Source organism: Zea mays, chromosome 5 (genome assembly GCF_902167145.1).
Source record: "Zea mays cultivar B73 chromosome 5, Zm-B73-REFERENCE-NAM-5.0, whole genome shotgun sequence".
Classification (NCBI taxonomy): Eukaryota; Viridiplantae; Streptophyta; class Magnoliopsida; order Poales; family Poaceae; genus Zea; species Zea mays.
In genome coordinates this window covers 78458653-78478902 of record NC_050100.1, presented here as the reverse complement: position 1 = coordinate 78478902, position 20250 = coordinate 78458653, and the positions used below count along the sequence as shown (strand labels likewise).

Below are 20250 nucleotides of genomic sequence, written 5' to 3'. Positions count from 1 at the left end.
CATTAACATCCCGTACCTCTTTCTCTGCACACACGCACGAACGAACAGGGCAACACAGTGTCAGTGTGTGAGATCGAGAGAGGGACAGAAAGTTTAATGACGAAATTAAGCAACACCCACAGGGAAAATCGTGAGATTACAGTAGTACCCTAGAACTACGAGGGCGCCCGAATCCATTGCCACATCCGACCCTCAGTCCCCCAAAACGAGGCCAAATATATCCCGAAAATGAAGCCAAAATAATAAATCGGGGATGCAGAGAGAGAACGGCGTAGGACTGGGATGATGGTAGGAGGGTGGCGGGGGCGTACGAGCTTGAGGTGGGTCTGGACAACACGACAGATTTGGCGGAAGTTCTTCAGCGAATCGTAGCCCCAGCCGCCACCGTACGACGCCAACGAGGAAGAGGAGGTCGAGTAGAACGCGTCCATCTCTGCAACGCCCCAGATGCGAAGTAGAGCTCGACGTCGTGGGGTGCAACGAGCCCCACGTCGCATCACCCCAGATGCAGTTGCGCAGCTGCGAGGAAGATGGATATGGGAGACGAAGAAACGGCGGCGGCTGTGTGCGATTGCAGCGGTGAAAATGTTAGGGTAAAGAACGTGTGGGCTTGGTTAATGGGTTTTTAAATGGACCATAAAGGTTTGGTGGGGGAAATGATCAGTGGTATGGCTGGACCGAGATACATGGACCAGGGCTTCCTCTAGTTATTGGAAGCCCAGGGCTCTTAATACCTAAACTATATATATATATATATATATATATACTATACTATACTTAAAGCACCAGTTTCAACGGTCGTCCCGCATAATTTTTTTACAAATAACCCCTCACAGCTATTTCAAATTAATCCGTTGCACGCCTATAGATGGTCAAACGGCGGACCGACATGGGCCAGACGCCCGTCGGCCCATTTGATTAAATCAGCGTAAAATGTTAAAAAATGGTGCAGGAGGTGTGTTTGAACCATATGCCCTGATAGAAGAAGGGCGAGAGACACTATGTAAAGCTATATAACCAGTAGAACATCATGCTCAGATGTTTTTAATATTCAATATAAATTATATATATATATATATACATACATTTTTTAAATAAAAAAAATATGATCGTGTCGGGCCGAGGCTACAGCCCAAGCACGGCACGACGTTCTTAGCTATTGCAAGCATTAGGTCGTTTCTGAGACCACATTGGCGCAATGGACTCCATCGTGTTTGAGGTTGCTGAATTGTATGGAGCAACAATGATTTGTCACACTAACAGTAAAATGAAAGGTTATTTGTTGGTTTTAAATGTTAATAATTGCTACGAAGTAGCACAATTTATATGGAGCGCATCCAATTTTTATTGGTGCCTGACTTTAGCAATCACTCCATATTTTGATCTATCTTTTTTATAAGTTTGAGTTCATGTGACTTATTTTAGAAACTTGAGCTCACAAACTTTCTCTTATTTGGTCTCTGTATGGTGGAATTATATTATTTTATAATTTCTGTTCGTTCAGTCAGTCGTTGTGAATTCTCTTCTAATCGCTCACTTTATTGGCCGTGTTGTACCAAGACATATTGCATGGAGTAAACAATAACATAAGTTAGCCAAATTAAAAAAATATTATACGAAGAGCGGAGATAATCAATAAAAAATCTTGAATTTTTTTTGGATAGTTTATGTGGGTATTGTTGTAAGCCGTCGCAACGCACGGACAAACGACTATATATATATATATATATATATATATATATATATATATATATATATATATATATATATATATATATATATATATATATATATATATATATATATATATAGAATAATTCGGGAGCACGTTAGGTTTGGATTACATGATGTTTTTTCCCACGCAACAAGCCAACAACAAGAATGCAAATATCTCATTTGGTACCGGGTAACCAGGTTAGAGAATCTCCAAGAGAGTCTTTAAACATGGTCCTATTTTAAATATAGGGCTCAAAACCATAAAACATTCTTCTAACAGCGGCCCTATTTTATAAAATTTCATCAAATGGTTATAGGGCCGGTCTCTCGGGTCCTAAATATAGTACCCATATACTGGAGCCCTATCCTCATTTTCACTTAACCTCTAACCATTTATTTCCTAAATAGCATTATTTAAGGCCTGACTATTGGAGTAAACATTTCTTTTGAGACCCTAAACATTCTAAATATGGTTCTATTTCAAATTTTAGGACTCTATTTTAGGGTTTGTTATTGGAGATGCTCTTAAGGAAAGAGTCGCCAATTGCTGGGCCGGCCCAAACGTGGGCCCAACGCCCGAATCAAGAAAGAACTGTGAGCAAGCGGTACAGAGGTGAGCGAGAATTTCGCCCCTCAGAATGGTTACTGTTCGGTCCAAATGTGAAACCGTGTCTTCCACAAATATGCAATGCCGCCCAACTGTAATTAGTAACTCGCTGATGACCGTGTCGGGGCTGTTTGGTTCATGGCCCGCACTTTGTCTAAAGTTAGTTAACCTCAAATATAAAAGTTAGGCAAAATGTGGTAAGTTAGTCATCGAACCAAACATGAATGACTTGCACATTGTTCTCCCAAAGGTCTTGAATCCACCGACTGTTCCTTCAATCATCAGATTATTACATTTCCATTTGACAGTTTGACTCGATATGATCCAGAAGAACAGCAGCTAATGCAGCCTGTGCTGGAAAAGAGGGGGTGCTTATGTCTCCCAGTCAGCAACGGCTCTGTGCTGTGTTGTTTCCCATTGATTGATATTGCATGTTGTATCTTCCGTTCCAGGAGGCAAGCAGCGAAAGAAGTCCAAGCTACGGCAGCCTTGAGTCTGACTCGATCCCACAAGCGAGTGTCCGAGCCAGACGACATTAACCTAACAAATGTTTCCCTTCCCAGGAGAATGAGTCTCCGAGACGCGAGGGTGCGAAAGAGGCTGCGCTGGCTCATGAACTGTTAGACGAGGTAGCTCCAGCTTATTCGCTGCGGCTTTTATGGTGTGTTTGGTTGGTGGAGTCACTCTATGCTTCATGAGGTGATGCATCATAATTTTATTCCATTAATTTTGGTGGAATCAACCCACTCCTTATTGGGGTGTTTGGTTTGAGGAATCACTTCATCCAAAATATAGTGGTGCATCATGGGTCCATTCCTCAAATTTGGTGGGATGACCTCATTCCTCATATTAGTACTAACTAACTAACTATAATGAATGAGGTGATGATGGATCAACTCATTCCATTCCACAAACCAAACAAAAAAGTGAGGAGTGAGAAGATAATGGACTAGCTCATTCCTCAAACCAAACAGCCTATATGTATATACTAATTATTAGCTTATGAGGAATGAGGCGGTGATGGATCAACCCATTCTATTCCACAAACCAAATAAAAAAAAGTGAGGAGTGAGAAGAAGATGGATCACTTCATTCCTCAAACCAAACACACTATTAATGTGGCTACGGATTCTATATTATTCTGTCTCTAGTCCGAACAACTATTGTGGCTATAGGGCAGCCGAACGAGGTAACTCGGGAGCAATGGCGCTAATGCAAGTGCAAAGTTTTGAGATGCAACCGCATGCTAGATTCTGACACATCTCCTGGGTTTCCCAAAATTTCCTGATTTGAATAATTTAAATAATGTGCTGCTTCGTCTAGCATTGGATTATCGGATATGCTGCTCTGCTCGACGATGAACAACCTCGGTGGGGGCAGGTGGACTGTGTCGGTGTCACGAAAACAATGCTGCGACTGCGACCGAACCTGAGATGAGATGCTTTGAATTCGTAAATAAACCGAGACGAACTATAATTTGGAACGGACCACGTGAGCTAGGAAAAGGATGAACGGGAAACTTTTTGTTTTTTACGCTCCAGGCCGGACACGGACAGCCGACCGGCCGTGAACCTTGACGATCGGCTCGGCGGCGAGGGGAGCTCGATCCGACCCGAGCGCACGCGCTGGACGTACGACGACGAGCACCGTACGCTCGGCTCAGTTGTGGTTCCACGACGGGCCGGACGGCGGGGTGTGAGCGCGGCCGCCGACCGTCGTACTCGCTGCCCGGTGGCGGTGACCGCCGTCCTGCGCCCGCGCAACAGTAGCGGCGCCACCGTTACTCGCCCCCTCGCGCACCGGCCTGATGGCGCCGCCGCACGGCGCGCGGAGGAGCACGAGCACGAGGAGCGCGGCGACGAGTGCCACGGCCCGCTGCGGCGGGACGCGCAGCGGCGACGACGACGGCGAAGAGGCTTCCGCCATGGCGTACGAGCGAGCGACGAACGGTGTGATGGGCCGGCCCGGCGGGTAGTCGAGCGAAAGTAAAGGGTCGGGACCGGAGCTGGGCGGCTGGCCGGGCGCCGCTGCCAGCGGTGAGTGGGTGGAGATGGTCGAGAGGTGGATGGAGTATGGACCGGTTCTCGGGTGCCCTGTTGGTTGGCAGAGTTAGAGTGTGCTCCTCTGCTCCTGCTTCCTGGCGTGGCGTGCATGTGTATGGCGTGGCTAGACAGCTAGACCCAGACCAAGACCATGCAGTGGGATTGTGGGAAACTGGGTCTGGGAGTGCACAAGCGGCCGTACGTGTCTCGCGGGCCGAGCATGCACGCATCTTGGTCAGCAGCTAATCTGATGTTTTTTAGCAAATGAATGCCGACTGTCAACTCAACTGAGCAGCACAAGCTGACAGTTTGGTGGGCCGTGATCAACGCTAGATCTCAACCCCACGCATCCAGTCCGGTCCAGCCCGACTGCACGTTTCATTTGGGCTGCTCCGGTCCGGTCCAACCCGACTGTCAACTCAACAGAAGCAGAAGCTTTCTCACTAGTACAGATGGCAACGGCCAACGGGTAACCACCGAGTATTACTATCCCAGACTCGTACGGAAAAACAGCCCAGTGTATTCCTCTGCCTCCACCCACATGGCGCTCCAGGCGCAGCAGCAGGCCACCCCGTCGCCGACGCGCGACAGGGCGGGCAGCGGCGAGTGGCTGGCCGACACGGAGAAGCTCCCCGGCGCCGCCGCGTCCCCGGAGGACGTCGTCGTCGCCTCCACGCACCACGCCGCCGCCGCCGCCAGGTACGTGCCGCCGCGCGCCACGTCGCACACCGCCGAACCGAACCCTGGCCGCGGCGGCGGAGGCGGGTGGTACTCGTGGAACGGCGGCCGTCGCGCTCGCCACGATCCGCCCGCGCCGCGGCGGCAGCAGCCCGCGAAGACGCCCCCGCCCGCCCCGCCTCTGCCTGCGGCTCCCCCTCCCCCTCCCGCTGCCTCTCCGGCTCCAGCTCCAAGGGCCCCGCCTCCTCACGCGCAGGTCAGGTCGGCCGACCGGGTCGTGCCCGCCATTCTGTCGCGCAAGCGCCGGGCCGCGGTGATGCAGCGCGCCGCGCTGCTGGCCAGGGCCGCCGCCGCGGGGCTCTGCCTCGCCGCGCTCGCCGTGCTCGCCTCCGACACTCGCAGGGGCTGGGCCCGCGACTCCTACAGCAACTACGCCCAGTTCCGGTACGCGCGCGCACACGAAATCCCCTTGATTCCTACGGCGCTCACTCGCCTCGCCTGCTAGGGTTTTCTATGTATAGCTTGGGTTGGCGACTCCGTTCACGCGTAAGCCATCCGTTCTGCTGCGTGCGCAGGTACTCGGAGGCCGTCAACGTCGTCGGCTTCCTGTACTCGGTGTTCCAGTTCGTCGCGCTCGCCGAGCTCATGAGGAGGAACAAGCATTTGATTCCCCATCCCAAGCGTGATCTCTTCGACTTCACCATGGATCAGGTGTGTGCCTGCTGCCTCGTGTCGTCTTTACCGCTCGCTCTTCGTAGGCTTGTTTACGGCTGTGCAAATGGTTGCCCTCCTTGCTATGATGTTACACCGAGGAAGAGGAATTGGTAGAAGTCGTCTTACTGAAGCACAGTATAGGCTTTTTAATCTGGTGGTGAAGGAGATGACTTACTTGTGATTGCTGATACACTCCTTGGTTAATTTATGCTCCCTCCATTTGCTGCCTGGATTGAAGTCGGCATGGTTAGTTCATCGCCTCTTCATATGATACGCACCAAATGCCTGCATTCTGATCGTCCTATCCTGTGCTAAACTTTGCGTCATCCAAATTTGTGATGAATATTTGTGGATGTTAATTGCTACTTATCTGAAGTTGAGTAGAGAATATTCAACATCAGCCTGGAAATAAAACCTAGCTTACTCTTGATACTTTATACATGAGGATCAGCAAGATCATTGGCATGTTCGACATATCTCATTTTCACGTTCATTGCATCCATGCTCAAATGTAAATTGAGTGAGTGAGCAATTGATGAGCATGAGCTTGCTTAGTTAATATGTCTTCACAACGAATATGTGCTCAAGTGCATAGAGTTACAAGACCATAATATTGGTGTGCAGCACCTTTACTGTGATGTCACTGTACTAGTGTCAATTATACTCCTTATTTTGTCAGTTACACAAACTTGATACTGCCTCCTTGTCACTTACATTTGAGGTGACATATCTCCATTCCTCCCTGTTTCTAAGCACGTGATAGCTAGTGCCAGAATTGACTTTGTGAAAGGTTAAATAGATAGTTTAGATGGCTAACTTCAACAAGTATCCCACAAACACAATAGTTTCAGGGTTGAAACTTGCAGTGTTATTAAGTCATTCAATTAATCACGGTTAGTAGTCCTAATCGCTACTCTGGACTCGACTAGGAGCTACAACCTGATTAGACTGATTACTTTTCTAGACATGTGATGACTAATCATGATTAGTCAGGCGGCTAGGGGGTGAGCAGCAAGAAACATATTGCAATTGCTGAGCAGCTGAGACATTGGGTGCATCTACTATGGCTGGAGCCACTTCGGTTTAAGTTTTTGGGATTAATTTTTTTGGACCAATTTGCAACCCTTCCCATCCTAACTGCTGCTGGTCTGCGAGGATGAGCTCACGATCATGGTACTTCCTCCATTCCTCCATTTTCTTGAGATCTTATTCCTGAATCTTGACTGCTGCAGTAGCGGTGTAGCAATTCCTGTTTGTTCTGCTTTTCTGCCATTTACTGATGTGTATGTCTACTGCTGCTGGTGGGTGCTGGCTTGTGTCTTGGCTGCTGCACTTGTGTAGATTTGGTTCTGCACTTGTATACATAGTATATGATATATATTTGTCCTGACATATAGGGGACTACTAGTGTTGTTTAGTCGCCCTGGTCGATGACTAATCACAATTGGTCACCTGGTCTGTCTCTTAGGGAATAGAATCGACTAGATAACCAAACTGTGCATTGGAGTAGCTCGTTTCTCCCCCGTCTATCCCCAACAGTGGCGGACCCAGGAACTGATGACAGCCTAGGCGAGAATACGGTGTGATCCCCACGCCTGTGCTCGTGCCACGTGCTGCTTGCTTCCGTGCACTGTGCTCGCGCCTTGCCCTCCATTGCAGCTGGCGAGCCAGCCCAGGCCACCGCCTGCGGTGCCTGGGTGGTGAGTCCGCCCCTGATCCCCAACTATTGTGAATATAGATGTGTACTCCCAATTTCCAGGGACGAGCTTGCTCTCATGATGGTAACTTCTTTTGCCGTTTCAGGTGGTAGCATACCTTCTGATATCGTCATCGTCATCAGCAACTGCTCGAGCAAGTGATTTGATTGAGAACTGGGGGAGCGATTCCTTCCCGAGCATGGCGAACGGCTCCATTGCCATATCTTTCGTGGCATTTGTTGTTTTCGCCATTTGCTCCCTCATCTCCGCATACAATCTGTTCCGCCGAGACATGTAGCTGATCCTGACAACTTCATTTCTGAACAAAGTTTTTGGTGCAGGTTTCATGTGTGTATAAATGTGATGGGAACTCTGAACTTCTAGCGATGATGTATCTACATGTCAAATGGCAACTCACTTGTGTGGTAAATGAAATTCAGAAGTTCTCGCAATTTTTTCTGCATGACATCACAATGGTCATCAGTTGGTGTGCAATCAGCCAATCACCACATACATATACTACGGATCAAGGTTCATAAACCATAATGCAGCTCCAACAACACCGTTTACAAGTTGCAACAGCTGGAACTGGCAAGAATTGCAAAGATACGCAGGCTACTACAGCCTAACTGTCTGGATTTTGTGTATGCTGTCGACTGAGAGTTCTTAAAAATTAATGAATGAATTAACGAATCCCCAAGGCCCAGCCGGATGAACTGCATGCATTGTCATCTGCTTGCAGCTGCCTCTGCAACGGCTTGGAGCTCCACGTGAGCTCCTGCACGGCGGCCGGGAAGATGACCGTAGGCTTCCTCCTGCTCTCCTCCAGGTACGGGAAGTCCTCGGTGAAGTGCAGGCCGCGGCTCTCGCGCCTGGCCAGCGCGCTCCTGACGACGAGCTTGGCGCAGCAGAAGAGGTTGCGCATCTCGCAGACCTCGACGCCCACCGTGGTCGGCTTCCACCCCCGCCGGAACAGGAACTCCTCCCACTCCGACTCCAGGTCACCGATCCTCCACTCGGCCTGCTTCAGCCGCCCCGTCGAGCGCACGATGCCGACATACTCCCACATCACTGATTGCAGCTCCATCCTGGCCTGCCTCGTCCGCCCCACGATGTCCGACAGCACGCTGTCGCCCAGCACCGACCGCGGCAGCGTCGGCCGTGCCCACCTCGCCACCAGCGACGGTCTGGCATCTCCGTCGGCATCCACCATGAGGTCGATGGACGGCTGCACCGCCCTCCTGGCGAACACCAGCGCTTCCAGCAGCGAGTTGCTTGCTAGCCGGTTGGCACCGTGCAGCCCCGTGCACGCGACCTCGCCGGCCACGTAGAGGCCCTTCACGTTGGTCTCCCCCTGCAGCCCTGCCCGGACGCCGCCGCACATGTAGTGCGCCGCCGGGACCACCGGGATGGGCTGCCGGGTGATGTCCAGGCCGTACCGCAGGCACTCGGCGGCGATGTTGGGGAAGTGGGCAAGAACCTTGTCTCTTGGTCTGTGGCTGATGTCCAGGAGGACATACTTTTCGCCTCGTTTCTTCAGCTGGTCGTCTATGCTCCTCGCAACCACGTCTCTCGGCGCCAGCTCCGAGCGGTCATCGTACATCGGCATGAATCTCTCCATGGACTGGTTGTAAAGAATTCCTCCGTCTCCTCTCACCGCTTCCGTTATGAGAAATGCATTCTCTCTTCTTGTCTTTGGCTTTATTGGCAGGCCCTCATCTGAAAGTGCAGTTGGATGGAACTGCACAAACCTGACAATACAAAGTAGAGGCTTTTTTAGTCATGGTATTCACTAGTGATATAATAAGTAGAAGAAAACTGAATTACAAACGATTTTATTGAAGAGGTACAGATTCGCAAAGTACCTACTGGTACAAACAAACAGAACCCTGGTGTATAAATTTTTAACTAGCGAATAATAGTGATGGCTACAAATTTTATATATTTTATATTGAGAACAAAAGGGGTGTCTCAGGCCACAGAAACTCACTCCATATTGGATATTACAGCCTGAGCACGATGACACATTGCGATTCCGTCCCCAGTAGCTACCTGAAACACCAAATTTTAAGGAATATGTTCATCTTGCCAATAATTGTACTACTGGAAAAGCATGCAGGCCTAGCAGAATAGATAGCAAAAAGACAATGCCAGATGTTGGCTTAAACATAAGATATTCAAGAGTGCAGTGTCCTCAAAAAATACCGGTGGATTGGTGGTTGTGGGATATATATGGCCAGCTCCTCCTGATGCAAGCAATGTCACTTTCGAGATGAAGCGGACTACCTGGAAGACATAAGAACAGTTTTTTTGAACCAGAGTGGTGCTAAAAGTTTATAACTGAGATGACATATGACATGAGAAAATGAGGCACACATGTGAAAATGAAAAAAAAATACCTTCTGGGTTTCAATGTCTATTGAATCCACTCCATAGCAATAGATTTCACCATTTTTCTGCAACAGAACTGCTCATATTAGTCATCAACTTGTCATGGGTGTAAAGAACACTTTAAGTAGAAACTTTACAAGTGGAGAAGCAAAATAGGCATGTCATATAGCACAGCACATATTTCCACCTATAGAACATAACTGTAATTGGCTTTGTTTCCATCAAACGCACATGTAAAAAGGCCGTAAAGTTCATGTAATTTAAACAAATTAACTGAACAAAGGCATTGAAAGCTGGGAAATAAACAAAAACAAGTACATCATGTCAGATGTGAGTGTAATCTGAGAACAGAAGTGGGGAAATGATCAAATGAAAGAGGCATATTGCAAGCTAAGCATCACTGAGTGCGACATTTTAAGGTTGCGTTTAAGAGGTCACTATCAACAAACATGTTGACCGGAAGCCAATGATAGCAGGCCATTAAGATACGATATCTTGGCCTTGTCGCTTCCTACTCTGTTTCCTGAAAAGTGAACACTTCAGCAACCAGGTTCTAAAACCTTTTTATACTCGAGACTGCAGGGCCATTAATTATGAGCAGGTTCCACTATTTTGGTTGTTTCTACAAAGTTCTGTTAGTTTGTTATTTTTTTAAGTCAGATGATAAAAAAGAAATAATTAATCTAGCGAATCACCAGTTTGCAAACAGCTTTCGCGTAGTCCAAGGGTAGTCCTAGGTATCAATGTTCACAGAAGAAATTAGGAAAACAACATGCACACAACTATATAGCGGAAAGCCTCCAAAAGTAACATAAGAAAAATAGATGCAAGAACATGCCTAATGAAAGTATAATCCACCATAGGTCAACGACTGTCATAAAAAATATATACCAACCTGACATGTCAATAGATCAATAGCAAAGTGATGACCAAACAAAGATATGTTATCATCATTGTGAACTGCTTGAAGCAGTGCTCTTTCAATCTCTCTTCCAGTCATATCGGCAGAATGGACAATTCTGTTGTGAGAATGACCACCTTCCCTTGCAAGGTGCAGCCTACCATCTTCACCATGGTCGAATGAGGCACCCATGGCAATTAGTTCCTTGACACGCTCTGGACCTTCTGTGCAAACTACCTGAAAGACAGCACAAATGTTATTTATCTGCTAACAAATATGAATTAACAACTGTACAAATGCATGAAAGAATTTGTTCACAAGCGACGATCTGTTGTAAAATGCATCTATATAACATTGAGGCAATTGAAAAACCACTGTAAATGGCGGATGCTAACGCTTACCCTGACAATCTCTTCATCGCACAAATAAGCCCCTGCAACAATTGTGTCTTTCATGTGACTTTCTACAGAATCCGAGGGGCATAGAACGGCACTAACACCGCCTTGTGCATAGTTTGTGTTGCTCTCATGAGGCTCTGCCTTGGTGATAATAGCAACAGAGCCGTGCTTTGAAACTTCCAGAGCATACCTTAGGCCAGCAACACCGCTGCCAATAACCACAAAATCAAAGAATTTTGTGGCATCGTCTTGCAGGCAGGAAAGAGTAGAGGCTCTGATGGCGCTGATCCTCTGCCTCACATGATGTTGGGAGACAGTAGCAGATGTTGCGCCCATGAAACGAGGCACGCTACCTAGTCTGTTTAAGCAGAATTAACGCACTGTCACCAGACTAAACAATACAACAGTGGTACCACATGAAGGAGCTGTCACATGAGAGGTGCAAATTGCAATATGTAACTCGATTAACTGAAAACACTTTACATGTTTGGTCCTTATTTTAGCCACTTCTCTGATATTTCAGGTGTAATTTTTGCTTGGTGGGTTTTTTATTCTCAGAACCGAAAATTGCAGATTATACCTACATAACTGGCAACAAACTGAATCTGCAGTTTTAGTATAAAATGTATACAACAACCATCGCCTGAAAAAATGAATTTTAGCAAATCCCTATTTTAGCTGAACTCGGCCAGCTTGGAATTCCTATACAGCTTCTTTTTCGAAAGTAGTAAAAAGTAAATGTGGACAATAACTTTTAAATCAATGTCTGGGAGAACTTTAAGAATGATATATAAAACTTCGAATAAAAAATACAGGCTATTAAAATACACTAAGCAGCTGGGATCCTTTTGGGGAGAAATAAAGTTGTTTGCGATCGGGGAAAAACTAAATATGACACTGAGTCTGAAGAACATCTGACAGCAGCAATTTCACCTGGAGATATCAAGCTGGGCGCATCTTCTGAAAGAGAGAAAAGGCAGTCCCGATGCTTGCATGTGCCCTTTGTCCACATGCATCGCCCCTGCGCAATGGAGGCTCGCAAAGCCGTTCGTCAGGTTCGCCATCGCGGCCTCCCTGGGCCTGAAAAACAACGACACCAGAGCACCGGGATTGATCAAAAACCTCGAATTTCACAGAGCAGAGGCAGAAGAAGCAAGATTAATCCCGAGGAACAAGGGGCAGGAGAAGCAAGAATTCCGAGGAAACAACGAGGCAACGTTGTGGGATCGTTCCTGGGCGACAAGAGGAGGAGATCTAATCATCCCGGCGACAAAATAATAATAAAGAAACTTTTGAGAGATCGGATCAGACAAATTAACTGAGAAGCCACATGGAGGAGTGTAGAAGGGAGAAGAGGACTGAACTCTCACCTGTCTCTGTGCAAGAGACGCTAGCTCCAATGGCAATGAGACGACGAGGAGAGGAAGAAGGTCGGGAATTCCAAAAAAAGCAGCGCTGGAATCACGGCCTTTGGCACTCCGAAAAGCGCGAGCGGGGCGATGGAGCCGCTCGGGCTGGCAGCGGTTTATTGCGGAGGGGCGGCAGCGAGAGAAGCCACGGGGGGAAAAGGGTGTGAGGGAGAGGGACAGGTGGGGAGCCAGCGGCTGCCAGCCAAAGAAAGGCAGCGAGCGTGGGAGTGCCGGGAGAGAGATGGTTTAATGGCGCTTCCGTTTGGCTCAGAAAGGGAAAAAAAAGACTAGGCGAGGAAAATTCCTGGCACCCCAATGCGCCACATCGCCGTCGAAGACCGGTGACGACGCCGCCGCCACCTCGGCTCGCGTAGTCGTGTGAGCGTGGTGCCATGATACCCTTTCTCTTTTCTCGCATGGACCGGAAGGTTCACCGGATCCTGGGCGTCGACGCCGTGGGCCACCGCCCGTGCTCGCTTTTCGCGTTCTGGCTTCTGGGGACGGCGTACCTAGGCGGCGGGGCCCAGCGAATCACGGTGGCCGGGGCGCGGTGGGGCAGCCGCCGTCGTGGGGGGTTGTGCGGCGGATTGCTCACGCTGACTTTTGGCCTACTTATTTTTTTTCTTCATGTCTTTTCGGGTTTACGTGGATCAAATTGAATATATCTTCTCTATCTATACCTCTATTAGGGATGATAATGGGGATTTTCCTGTTGGGTAATGGCTCTTCATCCCATCCCCACGGGGAGAAAAATTCTTTGTCCCCATCCCCGTAAACGCTCACGGGGGAGCTTTTTCTCTCATCCTCATTCCTGTCGGAGAATTTATCTCCGGTAATCCCGCGGAGAATCTATCCCCGCTAGAAGTACAATATTTAAAGATAAATTTAAATTGATTGTATCAAATTAATGTAAATTTAACAAACAATATTGAAAATTACAAGAGACATCTATTTTAGAGTTTAGTTTTTTATTTTATAACATGCTATGCACTGAGTTTTTACTATAATTTTAACAAGTAAATTGACTAACTTGAATAAAATAGTTTTGTAGGGCGGGTAAACGGGGAACGGGGATAGATGATGGTTCCCCGTCCCCGTCCCCGCGAACCCGATGGGATTAAACTTCCCCCGTTTAGATCCTGCGGGGACTAAATTAGTCCCATACTCGTCCCCTAATAGGGGAATTCCCCGCGGGGAATCGGGGATCGGGTCTCCATTGCCATCTCTAACCTCTATAGTCGTTGTCTCTATTGTATTAAAGCAATAGTTTTAATGGTCGTTCTGCGTCATCTTTTTATAAATAATATCTCACATCTATTTTCAAATAAACCATTGTACGACCGTTCCTTCGATGCAACCAACCTCCACGTTACAAACCATATCTACGTATATAGATGGCCAAACAGACGACCCGGTACAACCCCACTAGGCCCGACGCCCACGGGTAGTATCTCCGGCCCACGCACGACATGTCGACATGCTGACCATGCTATGCCAACCCGTTAGCTTGTCGGGCCATTTAGTTAAATCAACGTAAAATATTACAAAATGGTGTATGAGGTGGGGTTCGAACCCATGCCCTAATGGAAGAATGGCGTGAGACACCAGAAGAAGCCGTCTAACTAATAGAAAAATAAAATGGTACAAAGTGATGCTCATGTGTTTTTAATATTAAATATAAATTGTACATATGTATACACGATTTTTTCTGAAAATAAAAAATATAATTGTGCCGAGACAGACCAACACTACGGGCCGAGGCTACGCCCCAAGCATAGCACGACGCTCGTGCCGGACTGGCCCAGACACTATTAAATATAGGGAAGAAAACGAACAGGAATTATATCGTCCCGTCCCGTATTCCCGTTTAGAACCGTCCATTTTCATTTTATCTTAAAAATGTGAAAACGGTACGGAAATCGGGATAGGTATATCCGAGAACGGGACCGAAAACGGTTGGAGGTGTTTCCCGTCCGTATTTACGATATCCCGTATTGTATCGGGAATTTCCTGTTTTATCCCGTTTTACATTTTGCGGATCATGTGCATGTATCAAAGCCCATAAATTCTTAGCTCATTGGCCACTCTAGTTTCCCATAAGGAGTTTCAAGTGCACGAATATACAACATGTGTGTGTGCATCAGCTCTGCCTCTGCTCGACTGGACGACTGCATCTGTGCTTGAGGCCTTGAGACATTGTAGCTCTATCTCGTGTGCAGTCTGCACTCTGTAGTGTGCATGTGCCTCATGCAGCTAGTGAAAGTCGCTTAGAGGGGGTGAATAGGCGAAACCTAAAATTTACAACTTTAAACACACACTACAAGCCGGGGTTAGCGTTAGAATTAAATTCAAGTCTGAAGAGAGGGAAAAACTAATCAAACAATAATCAAGGCGAGTGAACACGATGATTTATTTTACCGAGGTTCAGTTCCAAAGAACCGAGGTCACAAAGACCGGGTCTATTTCAACCATTTCCCTTTCTCAAACGGTCACTTAGACCGAGTGAGCCTTCTTCCTTAATCTCACGGGTCACTAAGATCCCGCACAGACCACCACACACTTAGTGTCTCTTGCTTCGCTTACAAAGCACTTGAGAATAAGAATGGGAAAAGAAAAAAGGCCAATCTAAGTGACAAGAGCAACAAAAGAACACAAAACACCCTCTCTCAAGTCCCTAATGGAATTGAGTTGATTTGGAGGCTTAGAGAGGATTCAATCTATTTGATGTGTCTTGAAGTTGAGTCTTTTGCTCTTGTATTGAATGAGATGTTTGGAATGCTTGGATGCCAAAGGATGTGGTGGTTGGGGGGTATTTATAGCCCCCAATCACATTGTAGTCGTTTGCCAAGGCTGCTGGCGATGGGCGCACCGGACACCCACTGTTCATTGTCCGGTGCTCTGCCACGTCAGCTAACTGTAAGAGTTCGGAGCTGGTCGACCGTTGGAGACTTTGTCTTCTTGCGGCACCGGACAGTCCGGTGCCACACCGGACAGTCCGGTGCGCTCTGACTTCTGCGCTTCTCACTCTGTCGCGACACTGTTCACAACTGTAGCACTTTGCAGAGTCGACCGTTGGCGCAGGGAGTCGTTGCTCCGTTGGCTCACCGGACAGTCTGGTGGCACACCGGACAATCCGGTGAATTATAGCGGAGCGCCCCTGACAGAAACCCGAGAGTGGCTGGTTTGGAGTTGTACGGGCATGGTGCACCGGACACTATCCGATGGCACACCGGACAATCCAGTGCGCCATTTATCAACACACTCAAGTTCTTTTGCTCTAATTAAATTGTGTCCCTAACTTGATTTCTTTCTTGTTTATGTTGAACCTTATGCACCTGTAATTAGGGATGGTAATGGATCATGACCCTAATACTTCCTTCACAAACCAACAAGGCCCTTAATTTTATTAGTTCAAAATTGTATTGTTTTATGATCCGACCCTAACTTGACCCGATCCTTAAATTTGGTAGGCTAAATTAAATGGCCCGTTACCACCCCTACCTGTAATACATGAATTCTAGACAAACTAGTTAGTCCATGTGTTTGTGTTGAACATCAACCACCAAAATTAATTATAGAAAATGGTTAGCCTTATTTCCCTTTCAATCTCCCCCTTTTTGGTGATTGATGCTAACACAAACCAAATCAAATATAAAGTACATAATTGTGACTAGTTTGCATTTGATATGAATGTGCATATGTTACTTGGAGTTAAACCAATTGAAAGTATCACTAAAAATAAGAGCGAATGGATTACCTTTTTTATTTAATATTTTGGACCACATTTGCACCGCAAGTTTTGTTTTTGCAAATCCTTTGGAAATCTATTAAAAACTTTTGCAAATAGTCAAAGGTATAGGAATATGATTGCAAGAAGCATTTTTAGGATTTTGAAATTTCTCCCCTGTTTCAAATGCTTTTCCTTTGACTACATAAAAGCTCCCCCTGAATGAAATTCTCCCCTTAGCTTTCAAGAGGGTTTTGAGATAGATACCAATTTGAAATTTCTTTCATTCTTAATGTGAGGTTTTGAAGATACCAATTTAGAAATTCTCTTCACATACCAATTGAAAATTCATTTTGATTAAGTACTAATTGAAATTCTTTATTTTTGAAAGATACCAATTTGAGAAATATACTAAAAATTTTTAAATGGTGGTGGTGCGGTCCTTTTGCTTTGGGCTTAATATTCTCTCCCCCTTTGGCATTAATCGCCAAAAACGGAGAACTTGAGGGCCCTTTTCATTTTCTCCCCATTGGTACAAGTAAATAAGAGTGAAGGATTATACCAATTGAGATTGTGGAGTAACAACGACAAAGGGTAAATGATACCATCAGAGTTGTGGAGTGGAAGCCTTGTTCTTTGCCGAAGAGTCCATTTCCCTTTCAATCTACGACTTAGTATAGGAATACACTTGAAAACGCATTAGTCGTAGCCTTGGCACAAGAATAATAAGAAATATGCATTTGCACCAAATGAAAGAGACATGATCAAGGATATATACTTGAGCTATGTGTGCAATGTTTCAATCAAAATTCCGAGAATCAAGTATTTTAGCTCATTCGTAAGCTTGCTAAAGGTTTTCTCATCTAGTGGCTGGTAAAGTTATCGACTAATTGGTTGTGGGTATTGACATAAGCAATCTAGATATCCCCTTTTGTTGGTGATCTCTCAGAAAGTGGTACCGGATGTCTATGTGCTTAGTGCGGCTGTGTTCAACGGGATTATCCACCATGCGGATTGCACTCTCATTATTGTATAGGAGAGGGACTTTACTCAATTTGTAGCCATAGTCCCTAAGGGTTTGCCTCATCCAAAGTAATTGCGCACAACAATGGCCTGCGGCAATGTACTCGGCTTCGGCGGTGGAAAGAGCTACTGAATTTTGTTTCATTGAAGCCCATGATACTAGGGATCTTCCCAAAAACTGGCAAGTCTCTGATATGCTCTTCCTATCAATTTTACATCCTGCCCAATCGGCATCGGAATACCTAATTAGATCAAAGGTAGATCCCTTGGGGTACCAAAGCCCAAACTTAGGAGTGTAAACTAAGTATCTCATGATTCTCTTCACGGCCCTAAGGTGAATTCCTTAGGATTTGCTTGAAATCTTGCACACATGCATACTGAAAGCATAATATCCAATCGAGATGCACATAAATAGAGTAAAGATCCTATCATCGACCGGTATACCTTTTGATCTACGGATTTACCTCCCGTATCGAGGTCGAGATGCCCATTGGTTCCCATGGGTGTCTTGATAGGTTTGCCATCCTTCATTCCAAACTTCTTAAGTATGTCTTGAATGTACTTTGTTTGGCTGATGAAGGTGTCCTCTTAGAGTTGCTTGATTTAAAATCCTAGAAAATATTTCAACTCCCCCATCATAGACATCTCGAATTTCTGTATCATGATCCTACTAAACTATTCACAAGTTGACTTGTTAGTAGACCCAAATATAATATCATCAACATAAATTTGGCATATAAACAAGTCTTTGCAACAGTCTTAATAAAGAGAGTAGGATCGGCTTTTCCGACTTTGAAACCATTAGTGACAAGGAAATCTCGTAGGCATTTATACCATGCTCTTGGGGCTTGCTTAAGCCCATAAGGCGCCTTTGAGAGTTTATACACATGGTTATGGTACTCACTATCTTTAAAGCCAGGAGGTTGCTCAACATAGACCTCTTCCTTGATAGGGCCATTGAGGAAGGCACTTTTCACGTCCATTTGATAAAGCTTAAAGCCATGGTAAGTAGCATAGGCAAGTAATAGGCGAATTGACTCAAGCCTAGCTACGGGTGCATAAGTTTCATCAAAGTCAAAACCTTCGACTTGTGAATAACCTTTGGCCACAAGTCGGGCTTTATTCCTTATCACCACACCATGCTCATCTTGTTTGTTGCGGAATACCCACTTGGTACCTACAACATTTTGATTAGGACTGAGAGCACCTAGAGGGGGGGGGTGAATAGGTGATCCTGTAAAATTCAACACTAATAGCCACAAAACTTGATTATGAACATTAGAACGGCTAAGTGCTTGAAGCGAGTTCTTGAACACAGATAATCAAAGATAAAGCACACAAGAGACACATGTTTTTTATCCCGTGGTTCGGCCAAGTAATACTTGCCTACTTCCACGTTGTGGCGTCCCAATGGACGAGGGTTGCACTCAACCCCTTTCAAGTGATCCAATGATCAACTTGAATACCACAGTTTTTCCTTTCTTTGATTTTCTCCCGTTTGCGAGGAATCTCCACAACTTGGAGCCTCTCGCCTTTACAATGATGATCACAAAAGAAACACGGAAGTAAGGGAGGGGAGAGCAACACACACAAGACTCAAATCACAGCACAATCACGCACACAAGTCACAACTTGAGCTCAAAACAAAACCCACGGAGTTCACAACTCAAATGGAGCTCAAGTCACTATCTCAAAGAATCAAATGCGCGAAGTTGGAGTCTTGGAGGCTTAGAATGTTTCTTGAATGCTTGGGTGACTCCTCCATGCGCCTAGGGGTCCCTTTTATAGCCCCAAGGCAGCTAGGAGCCGTTGGAGGCCAACAAGGAAGACTATCCTTGCCTTCTGTCGGGTGGCGCACCGGACAGTCCGATGCACCACCGGACAACCACTGTTCATGTCCGGTGTGCGATCTCCTTCCTATTCTGGCGCAGACGACCGTTACAGATTTGTGGTAGTTGGCGCACCGGACACTGTCCGGTGCCCCCTGCCGACCGTTGGCGCGGGCCACGCGTCGCCCGTGGATTGCGCGGCCGACCGTTGCGCTGGCGGCCGTTGGCTCATCGGACAGTCCGGTGCACCACCGGACAGTCCAGTGAATTATAGGCATACGCCGCCAAACTTTCCCGAGAGCGACCTGTTCACCGGAGGCCAGTCTGGCGCACCGGACACTCCGGTGTGCCAGACTGAGCTGGACTTCGGCTGTACACAGCCAAGTCACTTGCAATCCTTTTCTTCTTTTCTTTTCTTTGTTTCTAGCACTTAGACAAAATATGTTAGTACTCAAAACAATGTACTAAGTCTAGATACGTACCTTGTTACATGATTTGCACCTTTTGCTTGTTTGGCACATAATATCTTACTCACTATGTGTTGGACACTTAATCACCAAAACATTATAGAAATGGCCCAAGGGCACATTTCCCTTTCAATCTCCCCCTTTTTGGTGATTTATGCCAACACATAAAAAAGCAATGCAAAACATGCAACATCGATTCAAATTGAAGACCAAATTGTTTTTTATTCTAATTTGGCATATTTGGATCTTTCTTTGCCACCACTTGGTTTGTTTTTGCAAATCAAATTCATTTTCCTATCTCTAAGTCAAACACACTTGTTTAGGCACAAAGAGAGATATTTCAATGGAAAAATGACCAAGTGCCAAAAACTCCCCCTTTTTCCCATAATCATAAATTCTCCCCCACAAGAGACCAAATTTTGCAATAAGAGTATTTTGGACAAATCAAAAACTCTAACTCTCTATTTTCAAAATTCTCAAGTGGTAGCTGATCCATTTGCTTTGGCCTTAATTTCTCCCCCTTTGGCATCAAGCACCAAAACAGGATCATTTTTGGCCCTTTAACCCCATTGCCTCACCAAAATTGTCAATTAAGAGCAAAAAGACAATATGAACATAAGAATGAACTTGGAGGTGAGTACACTAATACCG

At 46.3% G+C, this 20250-nt stretch overlaps 2 protein-coding genes across 10 annotated transcripts; one reads left to right on the top strand and one right to left on the bottom strand.

Moving 5' to 3' along the window:
• Nucleotides 1–4855: 4855 nt before the first annotated feature.
• Nucleotides 4856–7920, top strand: LOC100284695 (UL36 tegument protein). Of its 4 annotated transcripts, none has more exons than XR_002750663.2 (4): nucleotides 4856–5487; nucleotides 5619–5754; nucleotides 6751–6930; nucleotides 7561–7920. XR_002750663.2 is itself a non-coding variant. In NM_001196801.1 (3 exons), exons 1-3 carry the CDS (start codon nucleotides 4907–4909, stop codon nucleotides 7750–7752), a joined length of 909 nt encoding a protein of 302 aa, NP_001183730.1. In that variant the 5' UTR covers nucleotides 4857–4906; the 3' UTR covers nucleotides 7753–7886. The 4 variants fall into 4 exon arrangements, 1 of the variants encoding a protein (NP_001183730.1); XR_002750664.2 differs by having other exon boundaries at nucleotides 6722–6930; XR_004858205.1 differs by having other exon boundaries at nucleotides 6751–7457; nucleotides 7561–7906.
• LOC100279867 (L-aspartate oxidase chloroplastic) lies at nucleotides 7876–13293 on the bottom strand. 6 transcript variants are annotated; one of them, NR_176417.1, is made up of 8 exons: nucleotides 12515–13250; nucleotides 12078–12224; nucleotides 11148–11502; nucleotides 10741–10983; nucleotides 9854–9921; nucleotides 9660–9740; nucleotides 9445–9506; nucleotides 7876–9205 (listed from the first exon to the last, which is right to left on the bottom strand). NR_176417.1 is itself a non-coding variant. In NM_001407757.1 (8 exons), the coding sequence occupies exons 2-8, from the start codon at nucleotides 12206–12208 to the stop codon at nucleotides 8140–8142; spliced, it is 1995 nt and encodes a 664-aa protein (NP_001394686.1). In that variant the 5' UTR covers nucleotides 12209–12376; nucleotides 12515–13250; the 3' UTR covers nucleotides 7876–8139. The 6 variants fall into 6 exon arrangements, 4 of the variants coding, with proteins under 4 accessions (NP_001394686.1, XP_035823841.1, XP_035823840.1 ...); NM_001407757.1 differs by having other exon boundaries at nucleotides 9854–9910; nucleotides 12078–12376; NM_001152820.2 differs by having other exon boundaries at nucleotides 7895–9205; nucleotides 9854–9910; nucleotides 12515–12634.
• Nucleotides 13294–20250: the final 6957 nt, after the last annotated feature.